The sequence below is a fragment of the Nanorana parkeri genome, unplaced genomic scaffold (genome assembly GCF_000935625.1).
Source record: "Nanorana parkeri isolate BGI_ZX_2015 unplaced genomic scaffold, ASM93562v1 scaffold1302, whole genome shotgun sequence".
NCBI classification, from domain to species: domain Eukaryota; kingdom Metazoa; phylum Chordata; class Amphibia; order Anura; family Dicroglossidae; genus Nanorana; species Nanorana parkeri.
This window is the reverse complement of record NW_017307570.1, coordinates 410,302-423,145: the sequence shown is the minus strand read 5'-3', so window position 1 is coordinate 423,145 and position 12,844 is coordinate 410,302. Positions and strand designations below refer to the sequence as shown.

The following is a 12,844-nucleotide window of genomic DNA, read 5'->3' as shown; positions in this document are numbered from 1 at the left end:
TTTGTTCCCCATGGCCCCTGTGTGTGATGTAAAGTAGTCACTGCTCCAAGCTCTCTCCTGTGATGGACTACACTCTCACTTTTGGTTTACTATTTAATATTGAAATTGTAGTCCATCCCAGGAGTGAGGTTGGAGCGGTGACTACTTTACATCACACACAGGGGCCATGGGGAACAAAAGTAGCCACCCTCCAGAAGGAAGGACAGTGTCAGCACCAATTCAGAGATGATTTGATACACAAATAGGATACAGTATTGTTAACAGTTAACATACTTGAATTGAACTTGTTTTTAAAATTTAGGTTTAGTGTCACTTTAATATTTTTATATATGAGCCAGATTTTATATATTATTTATAGCCCTGATGAAGGAGGCACTATAATTGCCCTGAAAAGCGTTGGCCATACACCTCTAGAAACAATAGACATATCTGTGATCAAACTGAAATAAAATAATATGGGTGCAGCGCTATATAGATATACAGTGATATGATTTTTTTATTTTATTTTATCTGGAAGAAATACGTCAAGTAAGTAAGAATTTGCATGGGTGCTGTATTCATGTATTTATACAAGCTAGGCATTCAGCTCTAAGATTTTTTTTGGCAATGATAGTGTCACTTTAAATCATTGCCATGCTAGCAGAATAGTATAACCCCCCCCTTGATATTACTTTGCATTGCCATATCCTCTCCGCTGTCCCTGCTCGTTTATGTCGTTATTTTTCTCTGTAGCTGTAGTGAATGCAGTTTTAATTGCAGAGGATATATTGAGCTAAATCATGTTATGTCACACAGCGCGAGAAATACTTTAGACATAACTTAATTATTCCAGAACTGAAAAAGGAAAACACTGCAATCAGGCTCCATTGTCTGATGAAAATTAAGCTGCACCCATTTCAAAGACCTTTCATGTGAAATCCTTACCAGTTGGTTTGCTTGCGGAGCTCTGCAAGCTGATGGAGGCGTTTGAGCGCTTTCTCCTGTTTCTTCTCATCTTTCCACGACTTGGAAGCCACATTGCGAGCGAATTCTCTTTGTTTCAGCTCTTTTAATCTCTAAGGGAGGAAAACATATGCACATGTAAGGTACATTTGTATGTTGTAGAGTGCTGCTGTTTTATTCATGCTGAATGGGAAACACACAAGGAGAAAACTACCTCTATTTATAATCCTCTTTGTAGGATACTGGTTGATTGGTTGGTATGTTGATCCTACAGTTGGTGAGTCACGTGGTGACAAATCGACACTCATTACTGAAGGATGAACATGGCAGCCAGGGAACTAGAGACAATGCCTGCAGGTATTTGTTTATGGAAGTTTGCCGTCAAAGTGGAACTTTACAAAAAAATAAAAATGTGCGACCATTGCAGAGGAGACGTACTATGAGCCTGATAAAGTATACACGCCACAGTACAGTGTATTTGTGTGCGCACAGTGCCCCTATTAAACAGTACGCTGTCACTGTGCAGTTAGTGATACAGCAAGCTATAGCAGCTCAGTGTTGCTTTATTTCTCTCCCCTGCGGTCACATTGTGATCACTGAAGGGAAGAGAGAAGTGCATGCGGCAGAGTAGCAGAGAGCTGCCACTACCTACCGATGAGTGTCGGTCCAGAAACTCATCACAGGGAACCTCTAGGGAGAGGGAGGATGCAGTGAGGAGGTAGCTATATGGACGATTATCAGAGGGAATCAGTCAGCCTGATGTGCAGATCTGCGTCTGGTCACGCCAGGTGCAGATCCGCAGCTGATATGTTTGCTGCATGGTAGCGCAAATATTAGTTTACAGGATGTAGAAATTACAGCGCTCCGGCGACAAATCCCAACTTGCAATTTTTCCTGGTTTTTGCAAATCATCGTCAACATAAGTACACTATGTTAATGAGTTGGCTCACGTTGGTACTCATAACATCTGTGCCAAAAACAATTTTGATCAACAATAATTTATTAGGCTCACAATCTCTTCTGCAATAAAGGGTCGCAATCTTCTGAACAATTGGGCTGCACACGCAAAGCTCAATGTACAATGTTGGCATATGCTGGGATGATGTGGTCCAGTTACAGCTTTATCATAGTACTCCCTCTCTTATACTCATGTGTCCCTGGTCTAGTGAGATATCGCTGACAAGACCACATAGCTGCTTGTCACAATGACAGATGAGCCTTGGGTTGGTGTAAACCCAGTTTACACCAAGCATGAATTTGCCCAAGTTCACTCAAAACTGTGGCCTCTCTGCCCTCCTGCCCCAATCATTGGTGGCAGTTCTACCAGGAGCATTCCCCACCCCTCTGTGATGTATAGCTGCCGGATGGGGATTGTTCCTCTACACAAGTGGGCCGGGAAGAAGGCGTGGTGGTCACATCGGGCTTCGACGAACTCAGGTGGACTGGGTTTACACCAAGCCCAGGTTCCTCACTAGTCACAATTTTCCCAGCCAGGTCTGCATATGACCTTTGCACTCTCATTCATTCTTATGGATCTTTGGAGTATTATTTCAAGTCATACTCGGGACTAACTCTCCAAAGGAATACATGAAAGAGCAGAGGAGAGCATGGTCCTGGCTAGGAATGCCAAGTGCAATGTAAGAGTAACCAACAATGCTGCAATATTTTATAGCAGATGTAAACCCTAACTGAATGACATTTAGTTTGCTGAAGCATTGTGTATCATAAACAATTGCCATTTCTTTTTTAATACATCTCAATTGAGTTTGCAAAAAGGTATAACAGTACAGAAGTAAAAGTGCAAATCATTAAACTAAAATAACATAAAAGTGATATGCAATTCAATGCAGGGTGGGTCAAAGACGTGCCCACTGCAACTGCATTGGTATGCATACCTTGTGTGTGTTTTTTTTTTAAATACTTACTGTTGTGGCATGTTGGATACCGATTTACTCATCACAACCTCATCCTTTATATTTTAATTTAAAAATGGGTATTATATTGTGTTTTTATGCACAAATATTACTTCACTTTACTTTTAGTGTATATTTTTTGCTGAAATTTTGGGTTTGATAAAAATGTTGCACTAATATCGTGCAACATAAAAATATGCGACTGCCACCATTTTATTTTACAGGGTCTTTGCTTTCAGGCAATATGTAACTCTTTGGGGTTTGAAGTAATTTTCAGGCCTAAAATGTGGATTACAACATGTATGCAGAAAACGCTCTGGCAGCGAAACGGTTAAAGGGACCGTACCACAAGAATAGGGTTGTAAATGCTTTATTGAATCCTCCCAGTGTGTGGTCATCCTCTTGGGGGTGTAGCCAGCAGCATTGTTGTACAGGAAAATCAGTGCATGAAGAGTATGCTCTGTGTTGCCAAACCAAACAGGAAATTAAGAGCTCCCTGGATTCCTGCCAGTTCACCGGGTATTTTTCTGCACTTTCAGCTTTTTAAAGGGATAAATCATTGTGAAATTTGCATTTATTGAAGACATGTAATGAATACTTTTTTTCTTACATTGACCTGACATGACCCTAAGCTTATCACATTTTTCTATACTGTAGGTATAAAACAATTGTTTCCCAATAATTAGGCTAAAGTTGTTCTGTAATTATTTCGGCACCATTTATAATGCAGGAATTCAGCATTAACTGCATGGAAATGCAGAGAAATAAATGTTAACCAATAAAAAATGGATTTAACGCAGCAGCACAGAGATTCATGTGTTGAGGCAATTTGCTCTGTGACGTTTTGCTCAGGCATGTCAATTAGGACTAAATTATATATAATTCTGCATGCCAGGCTCCGGTAGCCCGCAGCAACATTTCTGTAATATAATCAATTTGAAGAGGGAGTTTTTTAACAGACCTTCAGCACGCTGCTATGAAATGTGTCCAACATCATAAACATATAATCATTATCAGACCATGTTAAGGTCAGCGTTTTGTGCTACGGAATCCACAAGTGTAGCTATTTACAGATACAATGAATTTACTTTGCAGTTTATAAAACTGAAGAAAAAAAAAAGAAATGTTTGTGCAATCCATCCAGAATAATAAAAAAAAAAAGTTATTGAACTATTGTAAGTGGAAATTATAGTGAATTCTCAACGAGCACACATTTTCAATTATTATCTGTACCTGTACCTGAAAGGACGTTTTGAAATGATCACATTTTTACTCTCTTGCTTTTTGTTATTTTTATTTAATATATTTTTTATTAATTTTAACAGTTACAATCCAACCAGTAAAATTAGAACATGTAAGCCTAGATAACAATAGGCGGGAGGATTACACATCTCTAAACCTGGGTTAGAAACGTTTCCAATGATCGTGCAGTACATACAATCAGGCCATAGAATTGGGGTGGGTGCAATGGGAGTAGCAATCAGAATTGGTAACAATAAGCCCACCTCAGAGGTTGAACTGACACTGGTCAGGGCCTGTTCTATATTTTGTTTCTTGCACTTCCTATGCATATTTAATACTGCTCCCTCTAGTGGTTATCAGGAAAAGGAAATAGAGTGTCAATCTATGACATTGAGAGACAGTGCAGTGGCTCCTTACATTGGTGCCATGTAGAGAAATACCTCCTTACATAGGTGAGAAGATTGCCCCTTACATTAGTAGTTGCTGGGAAGATTGCCTATTACATTGGTGGTCAGTGGAAAAAATGCCTGTTACATTGTATTGGTAGTGAGTTTAGTTCCCACTTAATTTGGTGGTTAGTGGGAAGAATGTCCATCACATTGGTGCTAAATGGGAAAAATGATCCTTACATTGGGGAAGTAGAAACATTGCACATTACCTTGGTGGGTAGTGGGAAGAATGCCGATCACTTTTGTGCCAAATGGGAAAAATTACCCTCACATTAAGGACGCGGAAAAATAGCACATTACATTGGTGGTTAGTGGGAAGTTTGCCCCTTACACTGGAGGTCATTTTGGAAGAATGCCCCATAAATTAGTGCTCAGTGGGAAGAATGTACCTTACATTGGGGATCAGTGAGAAAAATGCACGTTACATTAGTGCTCAGTGGGAGGAAAGAGCCTTACATTTGAGGTTAATGGGAAAAGTGCCCCTTACATTGAGGGTCTGTGGAAAGAATGCTCCTCCAGAAAGGAGCATTCCTTTGGTCCTGTGACACCAAGTGATGTTGGCACCAGAACTATGCAGGTACCATCAGGTGGGAGATCTATCTACTGATCAGCCTACTTTCGCTCAATGCACCCCGTTATTTGCACCACTGGGGCAGACTGCTCCAAATGGCCTGCCACAGGTACACCACTGTAACTCTTTCCTAAACAGATTTGAATGCCTCTAGGCTATTAGCTCTAGTTTAAACTAGTGCATCGCTGATCACAAGATCCAATATCCCCTGAGCCTAACCTAACACAAGGCATCCATTGGCCACCAGGGATCAATCAATTATCTTGCCATTTTGTTTCTGACAGAGTAGGGAAAGGTTATAACCCTATCAACTTTTTATAGAGATGCCCCAACTGGTTCTGCCAGAGTTTTTTCAGGGGAAGAGGGTGGCTAACTTTGCTGATGTGCTGATGAAACCTTCTACTTGAACAGAAGGATAAGTTGAATAACTTGGGAAGCACTTTTATCCTCTGCATTCTGTACTGTTTTCTTAATGGTGAGCTCAGGCTGGCTGCAACAATAATTATTCTTTCAGTTGAGTTTTCTGAATGTGATTGCTTTGGTGGATGCAGCAGTTAGAGAAAAACAGAGAAATTGAATGAATTGCCCTTTTTTAAGCATTATTATTATAATTAATAAGCCATAATAAGTAAATAGGAAACACTTTTAAACCATTCCACTTATATTACAATCTGCTGTATATTGTTTTAATTGTATTGTTATTAGTTTTAGCTACAAGAGCCAAATGTTACTATTACAGTGATCTTTGAATGACTTTGTTATGCAGACCTTGAAAATGATAACGGTTGAATGGATTACAATATTGTTCTGCGGAATGCCAGTTGAACATCTAATCGGAGAGTTATGGATCAAATGTCTCTTGGCTTTAAGAAATGTGTTCTCGCCATGTAATACATGTGTTTGATAAATCTGTTTCACTGGGATAACATATTGAGTTGTTGTTTTTACAATGGTGGTTGTTTGCTGTACTGGAAAACCATAGCCACCCATCTAAGCCTCCAGTAATCAATAACAATCTATCAGTGCTTTGTAAATCTAATCGTGCCCGTCAGTTTGAACTAATTTTGGTACACTGAAGACTAACTTTGGGATTTAATAAAGTGCTAAAAACTGTTATAGTAGCTTAATGCAGCTTGATAAAAAAGAATGTATGTGACGGCAAGCCTCCTCCCACTAAGTCTTATCTAGACCTACCACTGTGTTTGAACCCGATAGTTACTGAAAAAGTAAATGATGGGACTCACAGACTTGAAGTGAATCTGTGCTTTGTCCATACAGGGCAAAGCCACATGCCCACTTTAATGCAGTCCTCCCCAGCAGTATATACTTAGCTTCCTTTTCCTCCCCTGCAGCTCCTTTCAACAGCCCGGAATGAAAGGAAAATCCTGTGTGAGCTATGACTCGTTGGACCAATCAGTGCTATCACATGGGCAGTTCGTTGCCCTGTGTAAGTTATGACTCCGGATACCCACAGCTCACTCAAGAGTTTTTTTGCCTCTTGGTGGCTTAAATGGAGAAGCAGCGGGGCAAAAGGTAAGGTGAGCACATGCTGCTGGGGAGGGCTAAAGTAAGGTACATCTACAGTGGTGTGCCTAGACTTTTGACACCCAAGATGGGGGGACAGGATGCTTTGGCCAGCGCCCCACCAGCTCCTGGCAACCAGTGATATCTCTGGTTGCCAGGAGCTGGGCAGGACGCCGGCCAGAGCATCCAAGGTTGCTAAGAGCTGGGCAGGGAGATCTGTATGGAGCTTAGAGTGGGAGATTCTGGCCAGAAAGGGGGTTGCATTGTCCAGCAGAGAAGCCAATATACAACAAACATGCTATGGCTGCCACGTGACCCACAGAGATGCCGCCTAATTAAAAGGGACGGTCCTGCACATATAGGTCAACTCTGGCACTGCATGATGATGGAATTTGAAGGAAATTAATATGATTAATTCATTAATTAATTTGGGTACAATGTACAGTGCATGACCGAGTAATAGTCGGTCAAACTATCACCGCACTGAAAAATAAAACTAAATGACCTGGAAAGAAATGAGGTATAACATGCTGCTATTGAGGTGGTTAAACATGCTCAAACTACTTCTCTTGCACCATATTCTTCCTTTGCACCTACAGTTGCTTGTCTCTTTATTTTTACGTCTACATGCTGGCTGAGGTGCACATCCTTCCAGATGAGGTGTATGTTTTAACCGTTATTCTCCATGTATGTGCTAATTAGGTTTTATAATAAGACACCTGTTTTTGAGACTCCGCCCCACATATGTCGACTCGATACCGCATATTAATGAAATAACAGTTATACAGTTACACATGATGAGCAGATCAGAATGAAAGTTATAAAACTGAGACTGAAAATGGAACAATGTTGCAAACACAAGATATAACTTTTGTAAATGGTGTTTGGCTGTAAGTATAATAAAATATAACAGAAATAGAAAAATTTACATTTTAGCCCCTAGTCATGTCTGAGTGTTCCGGGAAACACACGATAACGCTCAACTTGAAGAATCCCATTATTTTCAGTGGTGCCTGTTCACAACTGAGTGGTGTGTTGCTTATACATAAGCTGTTTTTAGGCAGAGTGCCCAACTTTTTTGCTCCAAACAACTTCAAAGGGGGCACCCGAAAAACGCCTGAAAAATGTGCATAACGTGCGTTTGAGCAATTTCATACCTCTGCAATTTCACCTCCTGCTATTTAAGCTTTCCATTGGCTAAAACAAAAACGTTCAGGTCTGGAAGTGCCCCAAAAAAGTGCAATTTTTTTTTTTGCAAAAACATGAAGAAAAAAATCTTCTGGGAACGCTCACGCTGAAGTGTGACTCAGGGAATTGTGAATTTCTAAACTAAACAGTTTATCAGATGTATTTTAACAACTTACAATCTGCCTTGCATTACGTAGAAAATGGCATTCTTTGATTGGAGGAGGAGAGGAGGGGGGGGAGATGTTTGCTTTGTATTCTTCACAAAAAAAAAAAAAAAACACAAAACAAGTTTTTTTTCCATTTTGTGAATGGACAAGTAGCTAGGAGGGCGGGGAGGGGGTGATGCGACCAGAGCACTTCACTGCTCAAGTCTCATCCTTCACTTCCCGGAAGCTCAGTATTATCTGTAGAAGTTGGCATGCTGCAAGGTCAGTTTTTTATACTTTACAGCCCCCCAACACATAACACACAGCTTTTCTTATTATTATTAGAGAAAAAAAATAGATAGATAGATAGATAGATAGATAGATAGATAGATAGATAGATAGATAGATAGACCAATAAATACAAAATGTATTCTTATTGTAGAAATACATAGATAGATTCATCGATATAATACTTATACATATAATTCATATCTGAGAAATAGAATATGAAGAGACATTTTTTTAATTTCTTTCAAGCATGATTTTTTTTTCTTTTTAAAGGGATGAAAAGAACGTTTTGTCTAATGCGGTAGAGTATCCCCTTTATCTTCTCCACTTCCTTTTCTGTCTGAACAATTTTTACCACCTAATTACTAATGTTTGATAAAGCATCTGGAAATTCTCGCCTATTGCAATGTTTAACAATCTTGTGGAAAACACTGGCCTGGCATTAACAACTATGAAATGAAGAGTCCCCTGGGTTTTAATTTAAAGGAGGTTAAATAGGCCATTTACATATTAATTAGCCTTAAGTCTTAGGAGTGGTGAATGCAATTTCATAGTGTTTAACAGTTAATGACAAATTTAGCTTATCTGGCCTCTTCATTTAAAAGAGGTTCTCTACATTATTTGTTACAGCCTTCACAAGTGGTGGTGGTGATAAAAGGAATGTCATTATTGCATGTGACACACTCTTCCCAATGAAGGTGTGCGGTGGCAGCTTATTTGCTCAAATCTTAAATTGTATTTCCACTTTTGAAACCAAATTGACATAACACCTATTTTATATTTTTTAAATGCTCCAATTCACATTCACATTACTTTAAAAACAATTATTTAAAAACAGCTCCTTAGCTTTTTCACTTGCATTTCACTTCTTATTAAATCTTATTTAGCTTTCCCTCTTCTATGTAATGTTAAGGAGGGGGTAGGGGAGTTATGTTTGCCATAATTAACCCTATCTGTACTGTGCTGGCAGATTTCATTATCTATTATCAAATGGTTGAAGATCACTGAGGCTTGGATGGTTCATTGTATGATAATGCACTTTAAAAATAATCTGTCGAGCAGGTCTGTCCCTTCTCTTCACATTGCCATGTATTCTATGTCATAGGAGATGGCTGTAGTGCACTATGGAGAATCCTGTTCTAAAGAAACTTTTTTTGTTGTTACACTTTTAAGGTATATTTCAATCAAAAGTAAAAATATGTAATACTGAAACAGATTTGACTGATGCAACCCACCTGTTAATTTGTTAATTCTTCCCTCCCTCCCTAATCCTATCCCTTCTTCCTTTTCCTTCCTCCCTCTCTTCCTCCTTCTGATCCTTCCTCCCTCTCTTCCTCCATCTTTCTTTCCTGTTCTTGTTCCTTCCATTCCTTCTTCTGTCTCTTCCTCCCTCCCTCCCTTCTTCCTTCTGTTTCTTCCTCTCTCCCTCCATCCGTTTGTTTCTTCCACCTATTCCTGCCTCCTTCCCTTCCTCTTTTTTCTCTCTGCCTGTTTCTTTTCCTACCTACTTAATTTTCTCCTACCCCCTCCTCCTTCTGTTCCGTCCCTCTTTCCCCTTTCTGTTCCTTCCTTATTTATCATTCTTCTGTTTCTGATATGTTTCTTTCTTTCCTTCATTCCCTGCTTACTCCTTCCCTCTCTTCCTTCCCTCCTTCTGTCCTGCCTTTCTTCCACCCTCCCTCCTTCCCTTCCTTAATCCTGTCCCTTCTCTTTCTCCTTCTATTCCATCCTTCCTCCTTCTGTTCCTTCCTGCTTCCCTTCTTCCTTCTGTGCCTTCCTCTCTCCCTCCATCCGTCTGTTTCTTCCACCTATTCCTACCTCCCTCCCTTCCTCTCCTCCTTCTCTTCCTCCTTAACCCTCCTTTTCCTCCTTCTATTCCTTCCTCCCTCTCTTCCTGCTTCTATTCCTTCCTCCCTCCCTTCCTCCTTCTATTCCTTCTTCATTCTCTTCCTCCTTCTCTTCCTTCTTCTATTCCTTCCTCCTTCCTCCCTCCCTCCCTTCCTCCTTCTATTCCTTCCTTCCTCCCTCCCTTCCGCCTTCTGTTCCTTCCAGAACTATTCCAGCCTGAAGCACTGACATAACTTGTTCCTGGGTCATTGGCTCGGAAATATGGAAGCCGGGCCGCTTAGCATTTTCAGAAGGAGGTAGCTCCAGCAATGGCGGCCTTCACCTTTCTCTCTGTACAGATTTCCATCGAGCTGCTTCCTGTGGTTTCCTGGACAGACTGACTTGCTGTTTATTTTCCTGTAGGACTGGAGTGGCAGATGCAGGTGCTTTCCAGCAAGGAAGGTTAGACCCAGTAGACTAGTGGGCTGAATATAAATGCTTGTATCAATTGACATTTAAATCTGGAATGTTCAGCCTGAAGACACACAGTCACCAAGCTGTGTTCAGTGGCATTTGACAGTCTATTTTTTTTTATATTTTGAACCTGGCATCACTTGTGTGTGTATCATTGCTCCCTGTTGTAAGATTTGCCATTGACGCTGCTTGGGAATAATTGGTTATAAAACTGTAGTGCGTTATGCTCCATAATTTATGCATGCCTTCCCAGAGCTGCTGATATAAAACCACTGGTAGGCAGATGACGAGACCGGGCATGGGCGAGGAAGAAGTCATTTATTTATTACTGTTATAATACATGGAATGTTTTCAGCATCAACGTTACAGGCGAGGTTACAGAGGATCGCGCTCCGTTACCTTTTCTAAATACCGCTAAAGACGTAAGAACAAAAGGAGTTTTGTGAAAGCGTAAAAACAACAAAAGCCAGAAGACAATTATTTGTACACAAGCCACAGGCGTGCTGCAGTGTATGTTTGCTAACGAGGAGAATGAGCAGAAGGATGGCCTAATCGGTCTGTTGCTGATCATTCCTATTTCAGTCACAGGCTGGGGGCAGAAAGGTGACTTCTTATATTCATAAAATTGCAGTCAAGGCAAACAATTACATTCACAGTGGAAAAGTTTTGAAATGTCTATTGCACCCAGGGTCGGATTTACTCTCTCTGTTGTCCCAGGGCCAGGTTCCTCGGTGTGCTCCCCTCTCCGCCAACCCCACGAATGGAGAAAGACAACCAGATGGTGGGGGCGGCAGGGTTAGTTTTATAATATTTTTTTTAATTTTTATTTATCTTATTATGTTTTACTTTTTAAAATTTTATAATTTTTTATTCTATTATATTTTACTTTTCTTAGCAAATTTTTTTCCACCTTTTTAAATTGTTATTTATATTTTTTCCCCCATTTTATTTAATTTTTTTTATTTTAGATTTTTTGAAACATTTTTTATCACTTTTTCCTTTTTTTTCATTACTATTTCTTAGTATCGCTTACTTTTTAAAAAAATGTTTTATTATTTTATTTTTTACTTTGTCAATTAAAAAAAAAAATTTGAATGGATGTTCTCCACTCTACACCCCGCTCTCCATCCTGAACTACCTTGCAGTGGTCCTATGCCCCCTAAAAGAGCAGGGGGCCCTGAAAACCACAGCGGGGAGGGAGGCGGCCAGCGGAGAGAGGCACCTGGAAGTGGCGGCGGACCATAGAGGGGGGTGGCGGGGGAGGACGGATGAGCAGGGTAAATACAAGTGATCTCGGCAACGAACTGCAGCTTCCCCGCTCTACATTTAGCCCTGCTGCCTGCTAAATGTAGAAAAAAACTACCCATGTCCTGGGCGACGAGCAATAGAAATTCCACACCTCATCTGCCACTCGGGCCTAAGTGACCTTGTGGGAAATCCTGATTGCACCACGAGACAGCTAAGCCAGGTCAGTGACCTGACTTCTCTCTGCTGCAGCACAGCCCCGTCACCTCCCCGCTCCCAGCCTGGAACTGGAATGTGAATGATCCGCAGCAGGCTGATCAAGGTCATCCTTCTGCTCACTCTTCTGATTCCTTGTCAGCAAATATACAATGCAGCGCAGCTGATTGGCTCCTAGTTTTGTCCCTCCCTCTTACAGGAAGCTGATACGGAGACAAAATACAAAATCAGGTACTTACACTAGCTGCATTTACTAATACATTCAGTGCGTTGACCCGAACAGAAGTGTGTATTAAGGAGAGCAGGAAAAAGAGCCAATTCAGATGAAGCCATTTGTTTTAGTGATCTATCTATCTATCTATCTATCTATCTATCTATCTATCTATCTACTAGCTGATACGGAGACAAAATACAAAATCAGGTACTTACACTAGCTGCATTTACTAATACATTCAGTGCGTTGACCCGAACAGAAGTGTGTATTAAGGAGAGCAGGAAAAAGAGCCAATTCAGATGAAGCCATTTGTTTTAGTGATCTATCTATCTATCTATCTATCTATCTATCTATCTATCTATCTACCTATCATTTATCTCTGATCTATCTATCTATCTATCTATCTTACAGTATCTATCTTACAGTATCTATCTTACAGTATCTATCTATCTATCTATCTATCTATCTATCTATCTATCTATCGCTGCCCACATATTGATTACAGCATGTGATATAACATACCTTCTGAAAAAGAAAGGAGAGACGAACCGCCACACCTTATGCATTCTTTTCACCTGAGGGATTTTACAGATCAGCGCACCAGA

At 40.4% G+C, this 12,844-nt stretch overlaps 1 protein-coding gene across 1 annotated transcript in view; it reads right to left on the bottom strand.

Moving 5' to 3' along the window:
* ZNF804B (zinc finger protein 804B) overlaps positions 1–12,844 on the bottom strand; it is a 305,145-nt gene that overhangs the window by 9,369 nt on the left and 282,932 nt on the right. Inside the window, exon 3 of the mRNA XM_018569195.1 lies at positions 925–1,055. Coding sequence (XP_018424697.1) covers positions 925–1,055 — 131 coding nt within the window. The remainder of the gene's footprint in view (positions 1–924; positions 1,056–12,844) is intronic.